Source organism: Aspergillus brunneoviolaceus, assembly GCF_003184695.1.
Source record: "Aspergillus brunneoviolaceus CBS 621.78 unplaced genomic scaffold BO95scaffold_76, whole genome shotgun sequence".
NCBI lineage: Eukaryota > Fungi > Ascomycota > Eurotiomycetes > Eurotiales > Aspergillaceae > Aspergillus > Aspergillus brunneoviolaceus.
The window spans coordinates 95364-117087 of NW_020290806.1; the positions used below are offsets into that span (position 1 = coordinate 95364).

The window sequence follows — 21724 nt, forward strand, 5'->3', positions numbered from 1 at the left end:
CCCCCAGCAGCCCGGCCCGTCACCATACAAAAGTCCATGTCCCATGAGAGGTTCTCACAGAGAAACTAAATGAAGAAACAGCTTCGTTGGATAACGGGTAGGCCCGGGACGGATGCCACAAGAATGGAACAACCTGAGTACCTAGCCGGATGGACGAGAATGGAAGATAGACTAGGTGGAGAAAGAAGAAGAAAAATTGTCAAGTTTGTACCAGAAACATAAATATCGAAATCCTCTCATAGGTACAAGGCCAGCGCAAGCTTTACGCCACGGGATCAATTCTCAGTACAGTCGAACGCGCCAGGCTAAGCCCTTAGTAGACGCGGCGGAAGTGCGAGGGGAAAGCCGCGCGGCTGCTGGTCTGGAAGCCAGTGGGACGGGCAGCACCGCTAGGGTAGGGGAAGGTGCCGTTGCTGTGGCCGAAGGGAGGACGGGGGGTGGGGACCACGGTGGCAGTGCTGGTGGCAGCGGCCTCGGTGGTCGAGGCGCTGGAGGTGGTGTCCTCGGCGCTGGTGGTGGGCTCGGCAACCTCGACGTTGGTGTCGGGGGTGGCGGTGATAGCAGCGGCAGTGGTAGGGGCGACAGTCTGCAACTTATGATCAGCATCGACATCATCAACTTTCACACAGCTCAACTTACCACAGTGACAGTGTCGTGGACAGTGACAGTGACAGGAGCGCAGCTGTCGCTGGAGCCGGAGCTGGCGGAGCCGGAGGAGCTGCCAGAGGTGGCGGCAGAGCCAGCGGCACCAGTGGACGAGGGGACAGCCAGGAGGGTGTAGGTGGCAAAGGCGGTCGAGGTCGAAGTGAGGGTAGTGTCCTGAGCACCGGCGCTGGCAGTGCTGGAGCTGTGGGCTCCAGGGGTCTATATCAATGGGTCAGTAGGTTTCACAGGCGGCCGATAACACAGCAAACGTACCACATAGACGGTCTGGACGTCAGTCACGGTGCGGTGAACAGTAGTGGTCACCACGGTCTTGGAGGCACCGGCACCCAGAGTGTAGGTGAGAGTGACATCCTTGGTGGAGGTCTGGGTCTCGTACTCGGTGGAGACGGACTCAGCACCCGAGGCAGCGCCAGATCCAGAGCCGGAGCCAGCAGCAGAGCTGGTAGCTCCCGCGGACTGGGTCACGCCGGTGCCGAGAGGGCCGGGGGCGGAGGTGATGGCCGAAGAGTAAGGGAAAGGAGGCACGGGGGCCGAGGAGTGAGCACCGGGCACCACGGAGGAGGGACCAACGGGGACCACGGGCACGGAGGAGGGGCCAACAGGCACAACCGGGACAGAGGAAGGAGCCGAAGGCACAACAACCGCCACGGACGAGGAGCCCACCGAGGCAACAGGAGCCACAGCCTCGGAAGAGGGCGCAGCGGGGACGGGAGCAGCAGAGGTGGTGCCCTGAGGAGCGACAGCCAGGCTAGTAGTGGCAGCAACGGCGGTGGAGGCCGAGCTGGTCGCAACAACGGGCTGGGGAGGCTGGACAGTCGTGGTGGGGAGAGTGACGGGGATCGCAACCGAGCTGGAGGCGGCATCGCGGCCGTGGAAGTGCAGGTTGTGGTGGATGTTGGCCTCGCCAACGGCGGCGAGAGCACCCAGAAGGGCAACCGAGACCTTGGTAGTGAGCTGCATGGTGGGTGATTGGTGGTATAAAGGGTGATTTTGTGTGATGTAGGTGGTGGTGGTGGTGGTGGTGCTGCTGCTGCTGTTTGTTGAGGTAGAGACTGCGGGGTGTTGTTGGTCAACGAATGTGAGCTGCGAAATCTATTCGCAACAAATTGGATAAAGAATGACTGGGTTCGAAAGAACGAAGCAACGTCTCTAGCACAGAGAACAGTTGAGAGAGAAAGTAGCAGTCTGACGGAATCAATCCGAGAATTTGGGGAAAAGAGAGTCGTTAAAAAGAAGAGAATGGAGACAGTTAGAGAAAGAGAGACTAGACTAAGAAAGAGAAGAGGAAGAGGGGGGGGAGGAGAAGAAAGGAAAGGAAAGGAGACACTAATTCCATCTAATATCTTTTTTTTCTCATTTGATTAACCCACCCGGAGAGTCACGATACACATGAGTTACCAGGCACCGTACCAAGTGAGGGTGAGTTCGGTGAATTAATGCAAGGCCATCTGTAACGTACGGTTGCATCAGCCGATCTTCTGCCTCGTGCACTCAAGCAATAGAGACGATTAGGGAGCTTAGCTTGTCTCATCTCAGGCCGAACAGGCAGAAAAACCGGGCCGTTGGCAGAAATGGTGATGGGAAATGATATGATTTAATTTCCTGGGACTCCATCGAGTGGGTCTCTGGCGCAGGCACCATCCGTGGATTGGAGGTTCAAAGGAAGCAGAGATGATGGCCCCCGTTTCATCCCGTGAATGCACGACGTTTACTGGCTGTTCTGCCCCTGGCTTTAATCTCGTGTGGGCCGTTTCCCCCGACCAATCGACCGCACGGGGTGCCGTGTTTTTCTTTTTTCCCTCCGTCTACTTGGACTCTTGGAGTGTCCCACTGCGTGCCCCGGGCTGTACTCCGTATACAGTACTCTACAGTACTCTACAGCACTCTACAGGCACAATCGAAACAAGCAATAGCCAGGAAGGCACCCTGCAGAAATCTTGTACATCTAATCGAGGGGCCAGAATTGCCAGGTGTCTGTGAGGGCGCACCAGCACGTCACACATCCGCCTGATGAGCGATGAGCAATCAGCAATGAGCATCCATAAATCACGGTCAACAGCTCAATCAGTGCTCAACTCTAAATTGCCAGCTTTCGGAAATGAGCACCAATTTCCATCCTGTACCTTGTCACTGCACCCACGGTACCATACCAAGAGAACAATCAATAGTCAAAAGTCAAGACCGACTATCGATCAGCTACCTCCCACCCATTCTGCCAAGCTCTATCTCACGTATGGGTCCACGCAGTCTGCGTAGCAGTGACGAGGCATTGGGTGAAAAGCGGGGGATTCAGAGCACGGTGAGATACACTCCTAGAGTCTTTAGGGGGGGAATAGGGGGATTAGACACCGTATCGACAGTATCTCGGAGTCATTGTACAGCACTTGGTCCAAGCGTGGGCCATTCGCTACGTGGTGGCGGCCATCGCGAATGGTCAAGCTCGGCGCCAACCGGGCCCGCTGGGTCGCCCGACTATGCGAAAACTTTCTCTAAGCGATTGGGACCGGTACAGTAGGCCTAAGCGAACAAGGCCACCATAAACAGGAGAGGCAATCGCTCAAAGAGGACAACAACAGCAGCAGCAGCAGCAGCAGCACGTATGACAATGACTCGGTGGCTGCCTGCCAGAGGCGTTGGCATCAATGACAGTGTTGATCCGGAGGTTATCACCAGCAGAAGAGATCATTCGAGGATGATCATAAGAGAAGTGGAGCCCGGTCAAAGTGACCGGGAGTCTAGAGTCTAGACACTATCCCACAGATTGCACTCATCTTAGATTTAATATGAGCAATAACCGCCCTCCTGCACACCAATTTAATGGTTGCTGGATCACTGTGACATGAAATGGTCAAGCAGATATCTCTGGACCCCTCCCCGGGTGTTCACCAGAAATCCAGGGTCATCGACTGCCGCGGATGTTTCAAACCAGAAGAGCTAAGATACTCGGTTGCCTGAAGTTTTGGTGGTTGATCCGAGAAACCGAACAGTGAAGTAGTTAACTACTGTACTAAACACTGACTAAGGGATGATCGCCATCGCGGCTATACTCGCAACAGACCGCATCGGAGGAAAATTTCGAAGCCCCGAATTCTAGCCCTTCGGATAAAAAATCATTCTGGCTTCATTGCTCGCTCACCGGCCAACACGGCTGATGGATCGAGATGCATGAGCATCGAGATGACTGTGATTGGGATCAGCCCGCGCATTAATCTAGACGGAACACGGTGACCGTCCAGCCCGGCTCACTGGCCTTCCAGCGTCATCCATCGGCCCTGGTGAGATAAGAGTAGGACATGTATTTAATATCGGCTTTGCCGCCACTCAGCCGTGTTGGGTGGGTTGTGGGTTGGACAATCTCCCTCCCGATGAGTAATGGAGGGAACAGTCAGTGTTGTGTTGTTCTCCGTGCGTAGGACGAGTAGTACGAGTAAGTTAGAGCGCAAGTCTTCAAGGTGCTCTGCAGCCACCCGTCGGAAAGACAAACGAGAGGGAAAGAAAGGGTCCGATGGTTGACTGTCGATCCGCTTCTTTTCCTTCCATGGATTTCGGGCAATTCTTCCCGTTTGTCCCACTCTGGGCGGTCGGCCATTTTGCCGTGGTTTTCGGTTCGGTTGCGGCTCTGACGCTGCAAGCTGGAATGTTTCGAACTGCCATGAACTTACCTGCTTTTCTGCCCCTCATTGTTGTTCTTGTTGTTGTGTGTTCTTCTTCGTGCATGAAAGCATCTCCAAGAATAGCCACTGGGTCAAACATCATCTAACGGATCGACTATGGAAAGACCCCCCTTCCAGTCCCTGCAGGCACATTATGCTTCCCGCTTGAAACAGTTCCAAACATCAGATCGGAACTTTGAAGTTCTGGCCTCCGTCTCACCCGACGACCATGACCCTGCTTCCAGTCCCGACGTCTTGTACGTGCTTGACTCCTCTTTCAATCCACCGACGCTCGCACACCGTCGGATTGCCTGCTCGGCTCTTTTAGAGGACACCAGCTGCGCTCCGCGGCTCCTCTTGCTATTGGCGACGCAGAATGCGGACAAACCATCTAAACCCGCTTCTTTCGAGGACCGCCTAACCATGATGGACTTGTTCGCTCGCGACCTTCTTTCGCATTTACCGTCTGCAAGTCCTCCAGTCACTCGCCAGACCCTTCCAGTAATAGACATTGCCGTCACAAAAAAGCCATACTTTGTGGATAAGGCGGCAGAAATAGAGCGGGCGGGGGTATACCCCCACTCGCTGGAACAAGTCCATCTTACGGGCTACGATACCTTGATTCGCATCTTCGATCCCAAGTACTATCCCCCAGAGCACACCCTGCAGTCGCTGGAGCCCTTCCTGTCCCAGCATCGGTTACGGGTGACCTTGCGCCCTGATAGCAGCTGGGGCAGTCGGGACGAGCAGGAGGCCTTTCTGCGGGACTTGGCGGAGGGAAGGAAAGATGACATAGGCGGTAAGCGGGAATGGGCCCAGCGAATCCAGCTGGTGGAGGGACGGAAACCGGGGGCACCATCGGTGAGCTCAACCAGGGCCCGAGAAGCAGTCGCCGCAAACCCCCAGGATCTGGACTGGCTGGTCCCGTCGAGCATACAGGAGATGATTCTGTCGGAACGACTCTACGCGAACTAATCGACAGCGGCCTGACCGGTCAAGCGCATACCCGCTGCCTCGCGCGATTGCGGTCCGTCAGTCGCAACCACTGTAAATTTTTTTTCATACTACGTATTCACATAGACAGCGCATTTCAACATTCTGCATACCAGAAACCAATTTGCTTTTTATCTCAGCAACGACCATAACACCATGCCCAAAGCGACGCCCTCATCCGTGTGTTTGGCGGACATTATCGTACATACATAAATCTTCGATGGATCTTCAGGCCCTGCAGAATGGGCCCAATCTATACAGTTATACCCATACCGTCTATTCTTCGTCTTCTTCCCGCTTGCCCAGGGTGTAGGCAAGTCCCCCACTCACCATGTTAACCAAGCAAAGACCCATGGTCACGCCGCGCACAATGCCCCGAGCGCCCCATTTCTTCATGAACGGCTGCTTGCGCCGCCCCGCAAGCAGGAGGTAGAGCCCAGACCAGGCGGCGCTGATCCCCGCAGTGTCGGTTTTGAATCCTTGAAGGTTGGCATAGCTCGAGAAGAGAAGGAGAGGAGGGAATAGCATGGGCAGTGGTTGGAATGGGCGCATGTGCTGTGCGGTGATAAGAGAGGCCAGTAGAGTAGGCGGAAAGGCGTTCTCTATATGAAAGTAAGAGCGCGTCAGCTTGCAAGCATCAACAGGAGTGATATCCATGGTCTTGCGAAAATAGCCCAGGCTGTTTTGGTCAGTACTTACCGCCCCATGCTCTAGCTGTCTGGACCAGAGACTTCTCCGTCTGCTCTACTGCGGAGTCCGAACCAGCCATGATTGTGTCAGTGGTGTTTAATCGTGATTCAGATGAGTGGTGAAGCCTATATTAAACAGCAATTAGCCACAGAGAAGAGACGGCGCAACTATGGAGAGCGACGGGGGTGCGCTGAACGCACCGGTAACAAGTACAGTGAATGCGGAGGTGGTGGCAGCAGATGTGAGGAGGGATGACGATCCGCGGCAACGAGCACAAGACAGTCTTTCCTGACTAACACTGCAAGCCACTGTCAACGCTTACCCGGGGCTTAGCGTCAACATTTGAACCTCCAGAACTCACCACGTTTATCAGTCACAGTTGTTGTTTTTTTTTATCTTAGACCCCAACTGGCACGCCGCAACTGAACCAGCTGGCTGTCTTTCTTGTCCTTGTGCCTAAGCTGTATCTGCAGCCCTTATTCGATTTACAACAAAACGCCCCCCTCTCTTGTCTTTTTTCGGTCGTCCGCTTCGGCTGCCAGGCCCACCACTCTCCCTCTTCCGAAGATACACGCCTCGACGTACACTCACTGCGCCCAAGAAACAAACAAAACACAAAGCGACGAGCAGCGCATTGCTGCCACTGAGTGAGACTCGAGTCTTCCTGGGGGCGATCGCCGTTTTCCAAAACCTGCTGCTGCGATGCCATCCGCCACCGCATCTGGGGTAGACAATGGGGGTGCTGCGAAATCCCGCGAACACAACCAGGGCAACCAGGACCGCAAGTACACCCCGGAGCAGAAGGCGGCCGTCCTGAGGATTCGGAAATGCTCAACCACGGCGTTCTACGAGATCCTGGCGGTGGAAAAGACCGCCACCGATGGCGAGATTAAGAAGGCGTATCGCAAATTGAGTCTATTGACGCATCCCGATAAGAATGGCTATGAAGGAGCGGATGAGGCTTTCAAATGTCGGTTTGGTTGTCTTCTTCCCTTTTCGGGTGTGTTCAACGTAAAACTAACCACCCCAATTGGGGCTGTAGTGGTATCTCGGGCTTTCCAAGTCCTGTCCGATGCGGAAAAGAAAGCCAAGTACGATAAATTCGGAGGGGATCCGGATAGCAGGTTTACTCCCAGCGCGGGACCTTCGGGTGCTTCGCCCTTCAGTGGATTCGGCGGTGGATTCCCCCGGTCAGGCGGCGGCGGTGGTCCGATGTTCGAGGAGGAGATCTCGCCCGAGGAACTCTTCCAGCGGTTCTTCAGCGGTGGCTTTGGCCCTATGGGAGGGGGTTTCGGTGGGACGCATCTGTTCAGTGTCTGGGTGCAAGCGACGGCTAACTCGTGATATGCAGGCGGTCCCCAATTTGTCTTCAACATGGGGGGTGGTCCCGGGTTCCGGGTACATCAGTTTGGAGGCCAGCGGCCTCGGAGAAGACCCCGCGAGGCCAATGGCCAGTCCGAGCCGGCGCCATCACTCTGGTCGACCTTCCAGCAGCTTCTCCCTCTCATTCTCCTCTTCGTCCTTCCCTGGATCTCTTCTCGGTTCTCTGGCACCCCTACTCCGTCCGGTCCCTCGTACAGGTTCGACGCCGCGGTGTCTCCCCACACGCTGCATCGCACGACGCCTAAGCTGAATATCGATTACTTCGTCAACCCGCGAGATGTGGATGACTATAGCGCCCGCAAATTCCGCCAGCTGGACCAACGGGTGGAAGTGGACTACGTGACGAAACTGCGGTATGAATGTGATAGCGAGATCCACACGCGGGATCGCATGATCCAGGACGCTCAAGGGTGGTTTTTCCCGGACGTAGAGAAGATCAAAGAGGCCCGGTCGATGGAGCTGAAGAGCTGCAAGCGACTTGATTCGCTGAAGGGAAGATACTGATCTGTGGCTCTCATGGCTGCTACACTTGTTCCTATTCGTTCTTGGGCGCGGTTGGCTTCGCATCCGTTGTTTACTAATATCCCATGCAATTGTCCCATGCTATTGGGCTCTACCACGATCAAGCCTTTTTTTTTTTCGAGCTTAGATGTCTATATGTTCTCACGGTTTGTTGATGGCGTTCTATGGGCAAACAATGACTTGTTTTGTTGCGTTGGGTTCGGAATCAGTGTTTTGACTATTATTGTCATGAGTGATTGTTATAAGAGTGGATTCTCTCATCACCTGACTTATCAACCATAAGATGTACGCTAAGATGCACACTTCAACACTGACCAGTATTGAATTATTGTGCAATGGATGGGTTCATGATGGAGGATAGATCATTGATGGCGGTGATGAGCCGGACCCGATCGGGGCAAGTGTGTTGTGCCCTGAGCGGGGAGGGAAGATCAAATCCATCCAACCAGCTTAGTTAATAATCACTGGTTAACAATCGACCATGACAGAAAGTCCGACTTAACGACGACGACGACCGCGCATGCAGAAGTGACATCGACATCCTCCACCCCCAACTTCCGCCTTGTCCTTGTCCTCGGTTTACCCCATCATCAGCCCCTCCTGAGGACTTGTCACATCTCGGTTGCCGGTTTTTCTGTCTTCTTTCCTCCCCCCACAGTTCCTTCGTTCCATCAAACTCAGCCAAGCACTTTGCAGAAAACCGTGACCCGCTGACCGAGGAAGGTTTTCTGCTGCGGGCTGCCCCGATCAGCATCAGTAGAGATGTCCGATAGCCAGTCTGAAGCGGACAAGGTTCGTTTACTCATCTTTTTTTCCTAATTCATTCAAGGCCCAATCTCGAATCTAAGTTTCCTCTGACCCCTGTTACCTACAGATCCGCAGCAAGCGCTTGGCAAAGCTAGGAAATCCCACTCCCTCGTCGCCCGTCGACGGCGCTGCGTCGAGCCAGCCCGCATCGCCCTCGCAGCCCTCGCCTGCATCCCGATTCCCAGAGAGACCCCAGTCACAACCACGATCCAATCTGAGCAGCGCCGCTCCTTCACGGGCCTCGTCCCCGCAACCACAGACCGTGCAATCGGAATGGAAGCGGATCAAGATTCAACCCCCCACGGCCGCCAGCGCAGCGCCAGACCGATCGCAAACCGTTACCCCAGTCTCCGGCACTCCCCCTCCACCGAGAGCTGACGAGAGTATCGAGTCCTTTGCCGATCGGACCCTCAGCGCGGCCTTCAAACTGACCTTGAACGAGGCTCGTCAGAAGGATATTCACGGGCAGCGGTTAACCTACTTGCCCGGACTGCGGGGTGAATTGGAGGAGCAGGGCCGTGAGGTCCGCATCGAGCTGTCGGTGCTGGACCAGGCCCTCCTGGAGGCAGCTTCGAATGCTCCCCAGCAGAAGCCGTTGGATTACCTGCTTCCATGCTGGAGGCGGATATCCCGGTTGCACAAAGGGTTCCGTCGGCCTCGCGACGATGACCCGAAATACAGCGTCATCTGTGAAGCCCGCCGCATGTGCATGAGCTACTGCATCTTTGCTATCACCATGCCGGAAATGTTCGGGTAGGTTTGACTCGCCTTTTGGCACGATTAGCAGCTGACACATTCTGCCCCCCCTAAAGGCTCGAGTCGTCTGAAAAGTCGGCCCTCAAACCCTATCTCCTCCTGGACCCGGAGGATGACAAAGGTGTGGATTTTGAGTTCATCGGCGAGGCTGTGGGCAGGTTCAATGAGGATGAAAGCATCAAGCCGGCCTTCATTGCTGCTGTGGAGGAAATGAGCCAGGAGCTTGCGGGCCTGACCATCAACGATGATTACAAGCCCTATCTCACAGTATGTTGATCTCTTCTCTTCACCGTGGGCGCGTCTCATCAACCTGTTTGCAGGCTTTGCGGAACCTTGTCCACAATGCGGCCATCGCGGCTGCCATTACTGAGTCATCCATGTTCAACGAGTCTCGGGATCCAGCTCAGTTCGAAAAAAAGACGCTGCTTGGCCCGTGGTTCAGTCTGTCCCCGCTTCAGAGCAGTGTGACCATGACATACTTCTCGAGCCCCAAGACTAGAGATCAATCATACATCCTGAACGCACAGCGGTCTATCCGCATGATGCAGCATATGATTAGCTCGGATCTGCTTGATGTGCTTAACCACATGATCCGGGCCTCCAAGGATGCCAGGGATCGGGTGCTAGACTGGTTCGCAGCCTCCCTGAACATCAACCACAAGCGACGGGCTATGCAAGTGGATCCTACTACTGTGTCGTCGGATGGCTTCATGTTCAACATCACAACTTGCCTGGACCAGCTCTGCGAGCCGTTCATGGATGCAAGCTTCACCAAGGTATGAGAGTCAGTCAATTAGTTAGGTGCTTTGCGGGTCTGACTCAATTTGTCGTTGCAGATCGACAGGGTCGATGCAAACTATCTACACCGCAAGCCTCGGGTAGATATGAAGGACGAAACCAAAGTCAATGCTGATCAGCATGCCTCGGATGCTTTCTATGCCAAGTCCGCAGAAGGCACGTCCAATTTTATCACGGAGATTTTCTTCCTGACGGTGGCTGCCCATCACTACGGTAGTGAGTCTCTGACTTCCAAGCTCGAGCAGCTCGAGAAAGACCTGCGGCACATGGAGTCCACCATCAACAAGTTCGAGCTGGAGCGGCATCGGTGGTTGAACAATCCAGTGCAGCTCAGAGTATTCGAGCAGGCCCTCAAGAAATACAAGGACAAGCTGGACCTGGGTCTGGCCCTGAAATACAGCTTGCAGGGCGTCTTGTTTGACGATCAATGGCAGGCGCGGTCCATGCTCTTCATGCGATATGTGGTGGTCTGGGTACTGCGGGTTATATCCGGCACTAACTTTCCCAAGGAGCCGCTCAAGCTTCCCTTGCCTGAGCAGCAACCAGAGGTGTTCCAGTGCCTGCCCGAATACTTCATCGATGATATTGTCAGCAACTTCAAGTTCATTATGTGGGCTATGCCTCAAATCATTACTGCCACTCAAGGAGACGAGCTGGTTATGCTTTGCATTACCTTCCTAGAGAGCTCGAGCTACATCAAGAACCCCTATCTCAAAGCAGGTCTTGTCTCCATCCTGTTCCGAGGAACCTGGCCTCGCCCTGGAGGCGGTCGGGGTGTCCTCGTGGACTTGCTCAACTCCATGCCTTTCGCTAACCAGCACCTACTGCACGCCCTGATGAAGTTCTATATCGAGGCTGAGCACACCGGTACACATACCCAGTTTTTCGATAAGTTTAATATCCGTTACGAGATCTTCCAGATCATCCAATGCATCTGGCCCAATACCCATTACCGCAACAAGCTCTACAACCAGTCCAAGCAGAACCTGGATTTCTTCGTGCGCTTCGTCAATCTTCTGCTCAATGACGTGACCTATGTGCTAGATGAGTCCTTTGGGGCCTTCATCACGATTCACAAGACGCAAACGGAACTGCGCAATGCAGCAGCAATGGAGCCCACCGTACGCCAAGAAAAAGAGGAGCAGCTGGCGGCCGCGCAGCGCAATGCCAAGTCCTATATGCAGTTGACGAATGAGACTGTTTCCATGCTCAAGTTGTTCACCGATGCACTGGCCGATTCTTTCACGATGCCTGAAATTGTGCAGCGATTGGCAGATATGCTCGACTACAACCTGGACGCCATGGTCGGGCCCAAGAGTGCCACTCTGCGGGTGGACAACTTGCAGGAATACGGCTTCAACCCTCGGGCATTACTGAGCGAGATCGTTGATGTCTATCTGAATCTGACGGGCAAAGAGAGCTTCATTGTGGCTGTGGCACGTGATGGGCGGTCCTACAAGCCTGCCAATTTCGAAAAGGCCGCCGAGATTCTGCGGAAATGGTCACTGAAGTCGCCCGAGGAGCTCAAGCGGTGGGAGCAGTTCCAGCACAAGGTAAAGGCGGCTAAAGAAGAAGACGAGCAGGCGGAAGAAGACCTCGGGGAGGTTCCTGATGACTTCCTGGGTATGATTACACTTCTGGCATCCACTCCAACGGCACTAATGCAGCTTTGTAGATCCTCTTATGTACACTCTGATGGAAGACCCCGTGATCTTGCCTGGGTCCAGGGTGTCTATTGACCGCTCTACCATTCGCTCGCACCTTCTCAGTGATCCCCACGACCCCTTCAACCGAGCTCCGTTGAAAATGGAGGATGTCACACCCGGTGAGTATTTCGGTTGTTGACGATATCCCAAAGGTTCAAGGCTGACCGTTCATCCTAGATACGGAACTCAAGGCCAAGATCGAAGCCTTCAAGGCCGAACGGATGGCGGCGCGCAGGCAGGCTAAGGTGTCCGATCCGATGGACACGACTACTGGTTGATTGCGAGTCAAAAGCAACGGCTTCTATGCAGAGGGCATTTCCGCCGCCCCAGGGCGTATTCCAATTAGCGCTTTTGACCATGAGATGGATTGAGGTCGTCGTTTTCTTTGTTACCTTTACTGAGAAGGGTTGGAGTTTTCTCTTGCGTTGGATTATCATCATAGAATAGCCGAGTCGGGGGCGGATTCTACAGTACATCGCTACCCGATCAGGGCACCAGGGTCTGCATTGCCGGACGGTTTGAACCCAATGATGTGTTATGGTTTTGGAATCTAAGCATGAATGGTAGGCGCAATGGACGGTGATTTATCAGTATGGGTCCCAGTCAACGTATTCGTATTCGAGGAGATAAGCTGTGGCCTGCTTGATTGCAGATCTCCTTTAGTCAGATCTTAGTCATTCACATGATCGAAGGATCACTTGAGTTCATGTGAACTTCCAATGACATAACTGCTGGGGAGATGTTGCATCTACACGAAGCACTTATACAAAGTACAGTATATCGACTTCACCAGTACACCCATCCATCCCCCATCCCAACATGGGAGCCATCCTCTCCTCCTGCTGGGACCATCTCCCTCCTCTGATGGACATTCTCCTCCCCACCCCCGATGTCTATCTCACCTTACTGAACATCTTCCAATACTTCCCGCTGGTCAGTCTGCGATTCCATCTTGTTGGGGGGGTCATGCTAACCACCGCACCGAAGTACAGTTCACCATCATCCAATGGCTGACAGCCTGGCACCCGGCCGGCAAGACCTCCATGAAGAGCTCCCTCTTCAACCTCCCCGGCCGCTGGGCCTGGTTCGCCATGGAGATCGTCAGCCCGGTGAACCTGCTCTACGTGCTGTGGAAGCTGCCCCTCAAGCTCGCCGCCGCCCACCGCACCACCACCAATTCTGGTTCGAATGCCGATGGCTCTATCTCTATCTCTATCCCCCTGCCCAACAAACTCCTCGCCGCCCTCTTCGTCGCGCACTACCTCAACCGCGCCATCATCTCCCCCTTCCTCGCCGCCCCCAGCATGTCCCCTATCCACCTCTTCATCATGGTCTCCGCCATGCTCTTCAACTGGTTCAACTCGACATGTCTGGCCGGCTGGTTGGTGGGGTACGACATCCCCATCCGCCCGGCCTCCCCCTATCACCCTTCCTCACCACCATCCAACACAGCAGCAGCAGCAGCACCAGGAAAGGTAGTACCCTACCTCGGTCTCGCGCTCTTTCTGGCCGGCATGGCCGGGAACATCTACGCCGAACGCACGCTCTTCCGGCTGCGGCGCGAGGAGGGCGCAAGGAGGGCGGCGGCCGCTGATGCTGCTGGTGGTGCTGGTGCTGGTGGCGCTGCTTCCTCCAAAGACCCCTTCCCCTCCCCCTCCCCCTCCCCCTCCCCTCCATCCAATCCCAAACCATCATCACCCCCCTCCACCTCCACTTCGAAAGTGTATGTAATCCCCCCACCATCCACCCCGCTCTTCGCCTCGATCCTCTACCCGCACTACGTCTGCGAATGGCTGGAATGGACCGGCTTCGCGCTCGCGGGGACGGCGGTGCGGTCGTCGGCGTCCGCGGGGATGTTGGGGTTGGGGCTGCGGTCGTATACCAATTCCATCACCACTACGGCCACGGCCAGTACCGTAGCAGCAGCAGCAGCAGCAGCAGCTAGCCGACCCCTCCATCTCGCTCCCTGGCTTCGTCCCGCGGCGCAGCTCGCCGCGGCCGTGGGGCTGCCGTTCCCCGTGCCGGCGGCGGTGTTTGTGGTGAACGCGGTGACCAATATGCTGCCGCATGCGCGGTGGGGACGGAGGTGGTATGTGGAGCGGTTTGGGGAGGAGAAGGTTGCGGGGAGGGGGGCGGTGGTGCCGTTTTGTGGGTGGTTTTAGGGTTGCTTTGCTTTAGCATTCACGAAGGGGGGGGGTTGTGTTTTGGTTTCAGGGAGGGTAGACAGAGGGAGGGGATGATGATGGGAATACGAAGTTTGAGGGATGGTTTGTATACTACTTGATTAGAGGGGTTGGTTTGTTAGTGTATGCTTAGCCATGTAGAACTAGTCTGGGAGTTTTTAGCGATCGAAGCAATGGCTAAGACACCACAATATGATATTGTGGACTCGTTGAAAGACTAGAAAGACTGAGAATCCTTGTAGATCAGCCAAGTTGAGCATCTTTTTACTCGAGTACTACGCTTTTACTAGAGCAAGTACGACGATAATTCGAAAAGTAAAAAATTAAATTGCCAAAGAGGTGGTACAGTAGCAACCTCTTCGTGTGGTATCACATTGTTGAAATATTATGTGTAAGACACCGGCGAAGCACCAGACATCACCGAGTATTCCCGCTGTTAAAAAGGCAGAAATAAAGATCTTGGCGCTGATGTTTAATGCAGACGCCGATGTTGAAATCGTCATAAAGACATGTTGAAAACTCCGGGGACCCCATCTAATGAAACCCTGAACCCATATGTTGAACTTTTGGTATCACATCGTAAACTCATCATAAGAAAATGGACGGACAACAATCGACAGATTGTTCTCTCCGAGACGACGGGTTGAAAATCGTCGCCCCAATCATGGGCTGATTAAATATGTAAAAAGAATTTAGTTGCTGTGCTTCTCGCGGAAGTACTTGGCAGCCGCGACCATGTTGCTCAGGGCAGCCTTGGTCTCGGGCCACTGACGGGTCTTCAGACCACAGTCAGGGTTGATCCAGAGCTGCTCAGGGCGGAGGTACTGGAGCATCTCCTCGACGCGGTCCTTGATCTCCTGCTCGCTGGGAACACGGGGAGAGTGGATGTCGTAGACACCAGGACCGATGTGGCGAGGGTAGGCCTCGTCGATGAAGACCTTGAGCAGCTTGGCATCAGACTTGCTGTTCTCAATGCTCAGAACATCGGCATCCAGCGCAGCGATGGCGTGGAAGAAGTCCTGGAACTCGGAGTAACAGAAGTGAGAGTGGATCTGAGTACCGTCGGTAACACCAGCAGTGGACAGGCGGAAAGCCTTGACGGCCCACTCGAGGTACTTCTCACGCTCCGTGCCAGCACGGAGAGGAAGACCCTCACGGAGGGCGGGCTCATCGACCTGGATGACCTTGACACCGGCAGCCTCGAGGTCAACAACCTCATCGCGGAGGGCAAGAGCCAGCTGCTGAGCCTGGATAGACTGGTGCACATCGTCACGGGGGAAAGACCAGCGGAGACAGGTGATGGGACCAGTGAGCATACCCTTCATGGGCTTCTTGGAGATCGAGACGGCGTACTTGGACTCCTTGACGGTCATGGGAGCGGGACGGGAGATGTCACCGACAATGATGGGAGGACGCACGCAGCGAGATCCGTAGCTCTGAACCCAGGCGTGGGTGGTGAAGACGTAACCGGTGAGGCGCTCACCGAAGTACTGGACCATGTCGTTACGCTCGGGCTCACCGTGGACGAGAACGTCCAAGTCGAGCTCCTCCTGGATCTTGACGACCTCCTCGATCTCCTGCTCAATGAACTTCTCGTACTGCTCAGCGGTGATCTCACCCTTAGTGAACTTGTTACGCTGGACACGGATCTCCTTGGTCTGGGGGAAAGATCCGATGGTGGTGGTGGGGAAGAGAGGAAGCTTGATGGACTTGGTCTGCTCGGCGATACGGGTGGTGAAGGGAGACTTGCGGTTGTGCATCTCCTCGGTGACGGCGGCCTGGCGGGCCTTGACCTCAGGGTCGTTGGTGCGCTTGGAGGAAGCACGGGCCTGGACGGACTTGGCGTTGGCCTCGAGCTGCTCGCGGACAGCAGCAGGGCCCTCGGTAACAGCCTTGGCGATCACAACAACCTCGGACAGCTTCTCAACAGCGAAGCTGAACCAGTCACGGACCTCAGCATCCAAGTTCTTCTCGCTCTCGAGAGTGTGGGGAACGTGGAGGAGAGAGCTGGAGGTGGCAACAATGACGCGCTCCTTGCCGAGCTTCTGGATGGCGAGCTCAACCTTCTCGATGGCAGCCTTGAAGTTGGTCTTCCAGATGTTACGGCCGTCAACAACACCAGCAGACAGAATCTGCTTGGAGCCGAGAGCACCGACGACAGTGTCGAGCTGCTCAGGGTTGCGGACAAGGTCAATGTGGATACCGTAGAGGCTCTGGAGAGCAGGAAGAACATCAATGTTGTGAACAATGTCACCGAAGTAGGTGGCAAGGACGAGGCGGGGAGCCTTGTCACCAAGGGCACCGAGCTTCTCGTAGGCGGGCTTGAAAGCAGCCTTGGACTTGGCAGGGAGGTCAAAGACGAGGACGGGCTCATCAATCTGAACATCCTCGGCACCGGCCTCCTTGAGCTTAGCAAGGAGCTCAACGTAGAGGGGAAGGAGCTCCTCGAGCTTGGAGATGGGGTCAATGGTCTGGCCACGGTCGGCCTTGGCGAGGGTGAGGAAGGAGACGGGACCCAGGATGACAGGGCGAGTGACAACACCAGCCTCCTTGGCCTCGAGGAACTGGACAACGGGCTTGGGCTCAGCAGCGAGCTTGAAGGTCTGGTTGTCCTGAAGAGTAGGCTTGACGTAGTGGTAGTTAGAGTCGAACCACTTGACCATTTCCTGGAGACAGTATTAGCCTTGATCGTATCCAACATGCTTTGAAGCGTATCATACCAAAGCGGGAACATCGACAGCGGCCTGGCCATCCTTGGCGGGTCTCTGGAGACCACGGCCCATGGCGAAGTACTCATCGAGAGGGTCGAGACCGTACTTGCTGTAGCGCTCGGGGATGACCTATGAAGAAGAATGTTAGCCAAGATGCCTGGGCATGAAGCAGAGGGGCTTAGACATACACCGAAGAGCTGGATGTGGTCGAGGACCTGATCGTAGAAAGCGAAGTCGTTGCTGGGGATGATGTCGACACCAGCCTGCTTCTGGAGCTTCCAGTGCTCAGCACGGAGTCTCTTTCCCTCGCTCAGGAGCTCATCACGAGAGATCTTTCCACCCCAGTAAGCCTCAGTAGCCTTCTTGAGATCACGGAGCTTTCCCATACGGGGGAAACCCAAGACGGAAGACTGAACCATCTTGACGGATGTGTGTGAATGTATGGGGGGAGAAAGGGAGAGGGTTTGTGGATGGAGTAGTGAATGAGTTGCAAGGCACACAACACAAGGAAGAACAGACAAGAAGAATCAATCCTCTTGCTGGGAGAGAGATGAGAGATAGAGATAGAGAGGGAGAAAAACACACGGGAGAGATGAAAGAGAAAGAGAAGAGAAGAAGATGGAGGAGGAAGGGGGGACGGAGGGGAAATATAAGCTGGGAGGGGGAGGGGCAGGGGAGGCGGAAAACCTCAGGCTACAACCACTGCTTGTACTGCCTGTACTGCCTGTACTGCCTGTACTGTACCAAAGAAGAAGAAGAGAAAAAAAAATTCATAAAACATCGGAGGCCGAAGGTTTCTTTCTTCTTTCTGACTGGGTCTGTCTGGATGGGATGGCGGAAAGTTTGGCGGGGTTTCGTGGCCGGTAATAACCGGTAAAATTACAGCCCCTCCGGACTGTCAACAACCCTCCGATAGCGATTCCCCGGTTGGACATTCAAAAAAGTTCAAGGTTCAACTTGGGTATCTTTGCCTTGATCTAATCGCATTATCAAATCATTGTCCATGGACCGACTGCGGAGAGTGCCCTCCCATGGTATCCCGTGGCCCCTCGGACTGCACGTTCTCATTCTCATGCATCGAATGCTCATCAGTAAGGCCAATGATTGTCTCGTTTGTCTCAATTGTTCTATGCAAGAAAACTGTAAGGAATGTGTATTGAACTACGGAGAACTACTGGTAAGGACAGTCAATCATCTCGCCGAAGTATGAGGCTAATCCAGCAATCGAATAGTGCCAAATGGCGTGATCAAGTCAATCGGATGGGAAAAAAAAAAACCAAAAACCAAAAGACCCAAAAAGACCCCCCAAAAAGTTAATTAACCCAGGGTAAATCGTTTGAGTCACAGCCAGTAGTTAAGTTAAGCTAGCCAGTAAGTTAGCCAGTTGCGAGGGACCGGCCGGTCGCAGTCCGGAGAAACCATCGGAGACGGTCTGGCTGCGTCCGCGATCGGCCACTAAAAGCCAGGGCCAGATGCCTATTTGGAGGGAGATTGTAACTTGTAGGTAAAGTTATTCATTCCGGTGACTTTGGTAACCTTGGATGACTATGATTTGCTTCATCCGCGATGTTCTGTGTAAACAATTGCCACTTCAGTAAAGCTCCAACAATCTGACTGATTTCAATTTGTCCGAAGCATCAGCCATGTTGGATAAGGATCCCCGCTTCCATCATTCGGAGCTCCGGCGAGTGAGTTCGGAGACCAATTTGTTGTCCGACGCTGGGAACCTTTACTTGAGCCCTCTCCCCAGATCGCTGCAGCAGTCTGATTGTTGCTTCGTTTCGGACACATGCTGGATAGACTCCTAGTCTATACTTACCTAGTAGTACGTTGTCTTTCCATTCTGATGAATTGGACTCAAGCAAGAATACGAACGCGCCTGCCTCAATTAGGGTCTGGCGATTCTCACGCCACGCTCCCCCCCCCCGCCTTCCCTATAGTAGCAACTCGAGATGATTGCAAAGGTAGTCATGGGAGGTTTGGTCTTCTCCATGCTCGTGCGCTCATGGGTCACTTTATGGCTTCAATTGCCACAGTCGCCATCTGATCAACACTGCTGAACACTCCGCGGCGGTCATCGACAATGGGGATTTTCTTTTGCCCCCGACTCCGCGCGTACTGGAAGAAACCAGACCCGCCAGGAACGGGGCCTGCGTACCCACTGCATCCAGTCACTTCGCCTCCAAATGGAGCTGTGGAAAGTGGTCAGGGTAGTGGTACAGCGTGACTCAATCCCTGCCTGTAAACTCATCTGTTAACGGTTCGCTCGTGATAGCTCAATTCACCTCCAGAGAGGATGCCGTTCGCTTCTCCTCCTCTAAGACCTCCGCCGGTGGCTTATCGGAAAAATTACGCAAGCGATTCTCGAGAGAACACAAAGGCCTCCATGAAGCCCCCACGAGGGCCGCGAGGAAATCGGGATCCCCTACCTTGCGCGATCCGTCGAGATTTGCCAGTAAACGGCTGGACACCATCTCCCCAGTTGGTTTTGGAAGCAGTTTGATGAGCGAGAGGGGCTATGACAGTGACGCTCAGTTCATCAGCACCCCAAAACAAATCAATCGCACGCCAGATCGCTTGGTCGCGGAAAATCTCGTACACGAGACAACCTCGCTGTCCAAGCTTCAATCTCGTGGGGACGGAAGGAACGGTCAATCTGCCCCAGGCAGTACATCTGGTGTATCGAATGGAGACTCGGTGAACGCACCTGGAGTAGACCAGACTATACTGGAAGGAACACGAAATCCTTGGTCTTCCATGGACCAGGCAATCTGGGCCATCCATCCGACACCAACGCCCCCTTTCTCCCGTGTGGGAAGCAGTGCAAGCCGTCGGGTCCAAGCCGCACAACCTTATCATGCTGGGTTCATGACTCCGAGGTCAACAGAGTGTGTGCCATGGGACAAGCAGGATGGATACTCTTCACCTTCTCCAGTTGGGACCCCAAAGCTGTCAAACCCCCTACATAGCTCTCCAACTATCCCCGAGGGCAACCATTTTTCGTCCTCGGGATGTTATGAGTATCGCTCGAGAACTCCAGGCCACGCCTCCCCGGTACCAACGCATTACACGACATCTATAGACTCGCTAGCTGGGCCCTCAACGGGGCTTTCGGTTAGAAAGAGAAGACAACAACCTCCATTGTCTGCCTCCGGCAATGCTTCCGTTCATCTCGAGGACATGGAGATTCATAGGATGCTTGCATCTCGTACAACCTCTCCTCGGGTTCTCTCAACGAAGCAATCCTTCGAGGGAAATCCATGGGCTAGTGATGTCAGGCTGCGGAAGCCAACGCAACAGCTTATTGATGATGGCCCAGTGGCGGGCAAAGGCAAGGCAAGAGACGTAAGTGAACCGACATATAGGCCCTTTCCACACCAGACATCTTCCTGCTATTCTCGACCAGACAGCCAGTATTCGGCTGGGTCCAGAATATACTTGGGCAAGGCAGAAATAGCGCACAACACGACGCCGGTAGAGAGACAATCCCAAAGAAGCCTTCATCCTACTCGAGACTGCTCACCCCAGCTGCTGGAAGATATAGCCAATGCTGAGTCTGCGAGTTCCAGACTCGTCCATGACAATACGACTAGTGCGCTAGCCTCGTGCGGCAGATTTGTAGAACAGATTCACTCGGACCTTTCAGTCGCTTCGTCAAACATCAGCTTTCCAACTAACATTGACGCAGATCTTGTATCGCCCCGGAAAGTGAGCGTGGGCTGGATGTCTGGTGGACGGCGTCTTGGCTATGGGTACACATTAGTATCCGCTGCTGAAGAAAACGACAGGCCCTCAAAAGAACAGTCCGGTCCATGTGCGATCAACGGTTCAAGCCAAGACGCGACACCGGAGACTGATACGCAGACTGAGAAGGCAACCCTTGTCGAGGACCAGCCACAGCAGCAGGATATAACGTCGCTTTCGAAGAAAGCAGGAACTGGTCTCGATATCTCTTCCATCATTGGCCACATCAATCTTCGCAGTTGGTCCGGCGCAACTAATGAAACTGCAGGCGATGAGTCACTAAAGTCCTCTCTTCTGGGGAAATTTTCAAAAAGGAAGAAGGATCACTCCGACCCAGAGCCATCAGCTGGCGCAAAGGACCCTTGGGATTTCTGCGCCTGGGTCGATCCTAACCAATCTCCAAGCGAGCAACAGCCCCCACAAGCGAGTCCGTCGGCATCCAGTATGAGCACAGAAGGACGCGGGATGTCTCTGGGAAGATGGTCGACTCTGCGTCGCACCGGAAGTCTATGGGCCAAGGGCCGCAGTATGTCTGCGATGGCGCGCGACCTGGAGGCCAAAGCAACTGCCAAGTTAAACGCATCGGCCGGGCGGTTCCCAGTGATACAAAAGAAAGACGGGCGAGCTATGAAATTCCGGGTCTTGGATCGTAAACGCCGAGCACAAACAGACGAGGATGGTGAGCCGATGGTTCCTCTTAAGCAATGGCCCGGCGGAAAGCACAAGTCTTCTCACGAGGAAGATGGACCAAGCAGTCCCAGCGTAGACCCGGTTCGCAAGCAGTTCTCGGAACAGACTGGCTCGACTGTAGTCACTGATGGCTGGGAAAGCAACTATCAGGATTGTGAGGAGATCTTTTCTGTAGGTGAGTGAGTCGATGAGTATGTAACCTGTGTGCTGGGCTCGAGGGCTTGAAGACAATTCTATTGGTAGTAAACGCTTTGTATCGAAGACTCGGTGGGCCTGCTTCAGGGCAGACTAGTCAACACTGACCATGGGAGAGATATGACAGGGTTGGATTGTTGTGTATTGATATCTCGGTTTGTGGCGAGCAAGAATGCATACGTTAGACAAGACGCTGGGGATATTCGCTTTATACATACCAGATGCGG

General features: G+C 54.3%; 8 protein-coding genes across 8 annotated transcripts; 5 read left to right on the forward strand and 3 right to left on the reverse strand.

The window, feature by feature from the left end:
• Positions 1-313: 313 nt before the first annotated feature.
• On the reverse strand, positions 314-1626 carry BO95DRAFT_467655 (uncharacterized protein; the record flags this gene model as incomplete). The annotated part of the gene is made up of 3 exons (XM_025589310.1): positions 314-586; positions 640-864; positions 919-1626. The coding sequence occupies 3 exons, from the start codon at positions 1624-1626 to the stop codon at positions 314-316; spliced, it is 1206 nt and encodes a 401-aa protein (XP_025438144.1).
• Positions 1627-4318: 2692 nt separating this feature from the next.
• BO95DRAFT_446778 (nicotinate-nicotinamide nucleotide adenylyltransferase) lies at positions 4319-5448 on the forward strand. Its single transcript, XM_025587465.1, has one exon. The coding sequence runs from the start codon at positions 4437-4439 to the stop codon at positions 5292-5294; it is 858 nt and encodes a 285-aa protein (XP_025438145.1). The 5' UTR covers positions 4319-4436; the 3' UTR covers positions 5295-5448.
• Positions 5399-6233, reverse strand: BO95DRAFT_422297 (uncharacterized protein). The gene is made up of 3 exons (XM_025584591.1): positions 6203-6233; positions 6012-6127; positions 5399-5914 (listed from the first exon to the last, which is right to left on the reverse strand). The coding sequence occupies exons 2-3, from the start codon at positions 6079-6081 to the stop codon at positions 5589-5591; spliced, it is 396 nt and encodes a 131-aa protein (XP_025438146.1). The 5' UTR covers positions 6082-6127; positions 6203-6233; the 3' UTR covers positions 5399-5588.
• Positions 6234-6352: 119 nt separating this feature from the next.
• Positions 6353-8230, forward strand: BO95DRAFT_446780 (J domain-containing protein). The gene is made up of 3 exons (XM_025587466.1): positions 6353-6972; positions 7045-7296; positions 7354-8230. The coding sequence occupies exons 1-3, from the start codon at positions 6705-6707 to the stop codon at positions 7887-7889; spliced, it is 1056 nt and encodes a 351-aa protein (XP_025438147.1). The 5' UTR covers positions 6353-6704; the 3' UTR covers positions 7890-8230.
• Positions 8231-8409: 179 nt separating this feature from the next.
• Positions 8410-12543, forward strand: BO95DRAFT_517803 (ubiquitin-ubiquitin ligase UFD2). Its single transcript, XM_025591925.1, has 7 exons — positions 8410-8699; positions 8782-9467; positions 9527-9737; positions 9791-10246; positions 10307-11891; positions 11944-12093; positions 12152-12543. The coding sequence occupies exons 1-7, from the start codon at positions 8670-8672 to the stop codon at positions 12250-12252; spliced, it is 3219 nt and encodes a 1072-aa protein (XP_025438148.1). The 5' UTR covers positions 8410-8669; the 3' UTR covers positions 12253-12543.
• A 191-nt stretch (positions 12544-12734) lies between these two features.
• On the forward strand, positions 12735-14253 carry BO95DRAFT_397923 (3-oxo-5-alpha-steroid 4-dehydrogenase family protein). Its single transcript, XM_025583793.1, has 4 exons — positions 12735-12907; positions 12967-13591; positions 13697-13808; positions 13887-14253. The coding sequence occupies exons 1-4, from the start codon at positions 12794-12796 to the stop codon at positions 14134-14136; spliced, it is 1101 nt and encodes a 366-aa protein (XP_025438149.1). The 5' UTR covers positions 12735-12793; the 3' UTR covers positions 14137-14253.
• A 211-nt stretch (positions 14254-14464) lies between these two features.
• Positions 14465-17178, reverse strand: BO95DRAFT_446785 (5-methyltetrahydropteroyltriglutamate--homocysteine S-methyltransferase). Its single transcript, XM_025587467.1, has one exon. It carries the CDS (start codon positions 16818-16820, stop codon positions 14850-14852), a length of 1971 nt encoding a protein of 656 aa, XP_025438150.1. The 5' UTR covers positions 16821-17178; the 3' UTR covers positions 14465-14849.
• Positions 17179-18814: 1636 nt separating this feature from the next.
• Positions 18815-21723, forward strand: BO95DRAFT_261287 (uncharacterized protein). The gene is made up of 2 exons (XM_025581510.1): positions 18815-19084; positions 19144-21723. Exons 1-2 carry the CDS (start codon positions 18952-18954, stop codon positions 21483-21485), a joined length of 2475 nt encoding a protein of 824 aa, XP_025438151.1. The 5' UTR covers positions 18815-18951; the 3' UTR covers positions 21486-21723.
• Position 21724: the final 1 nt, after the last annotated feature.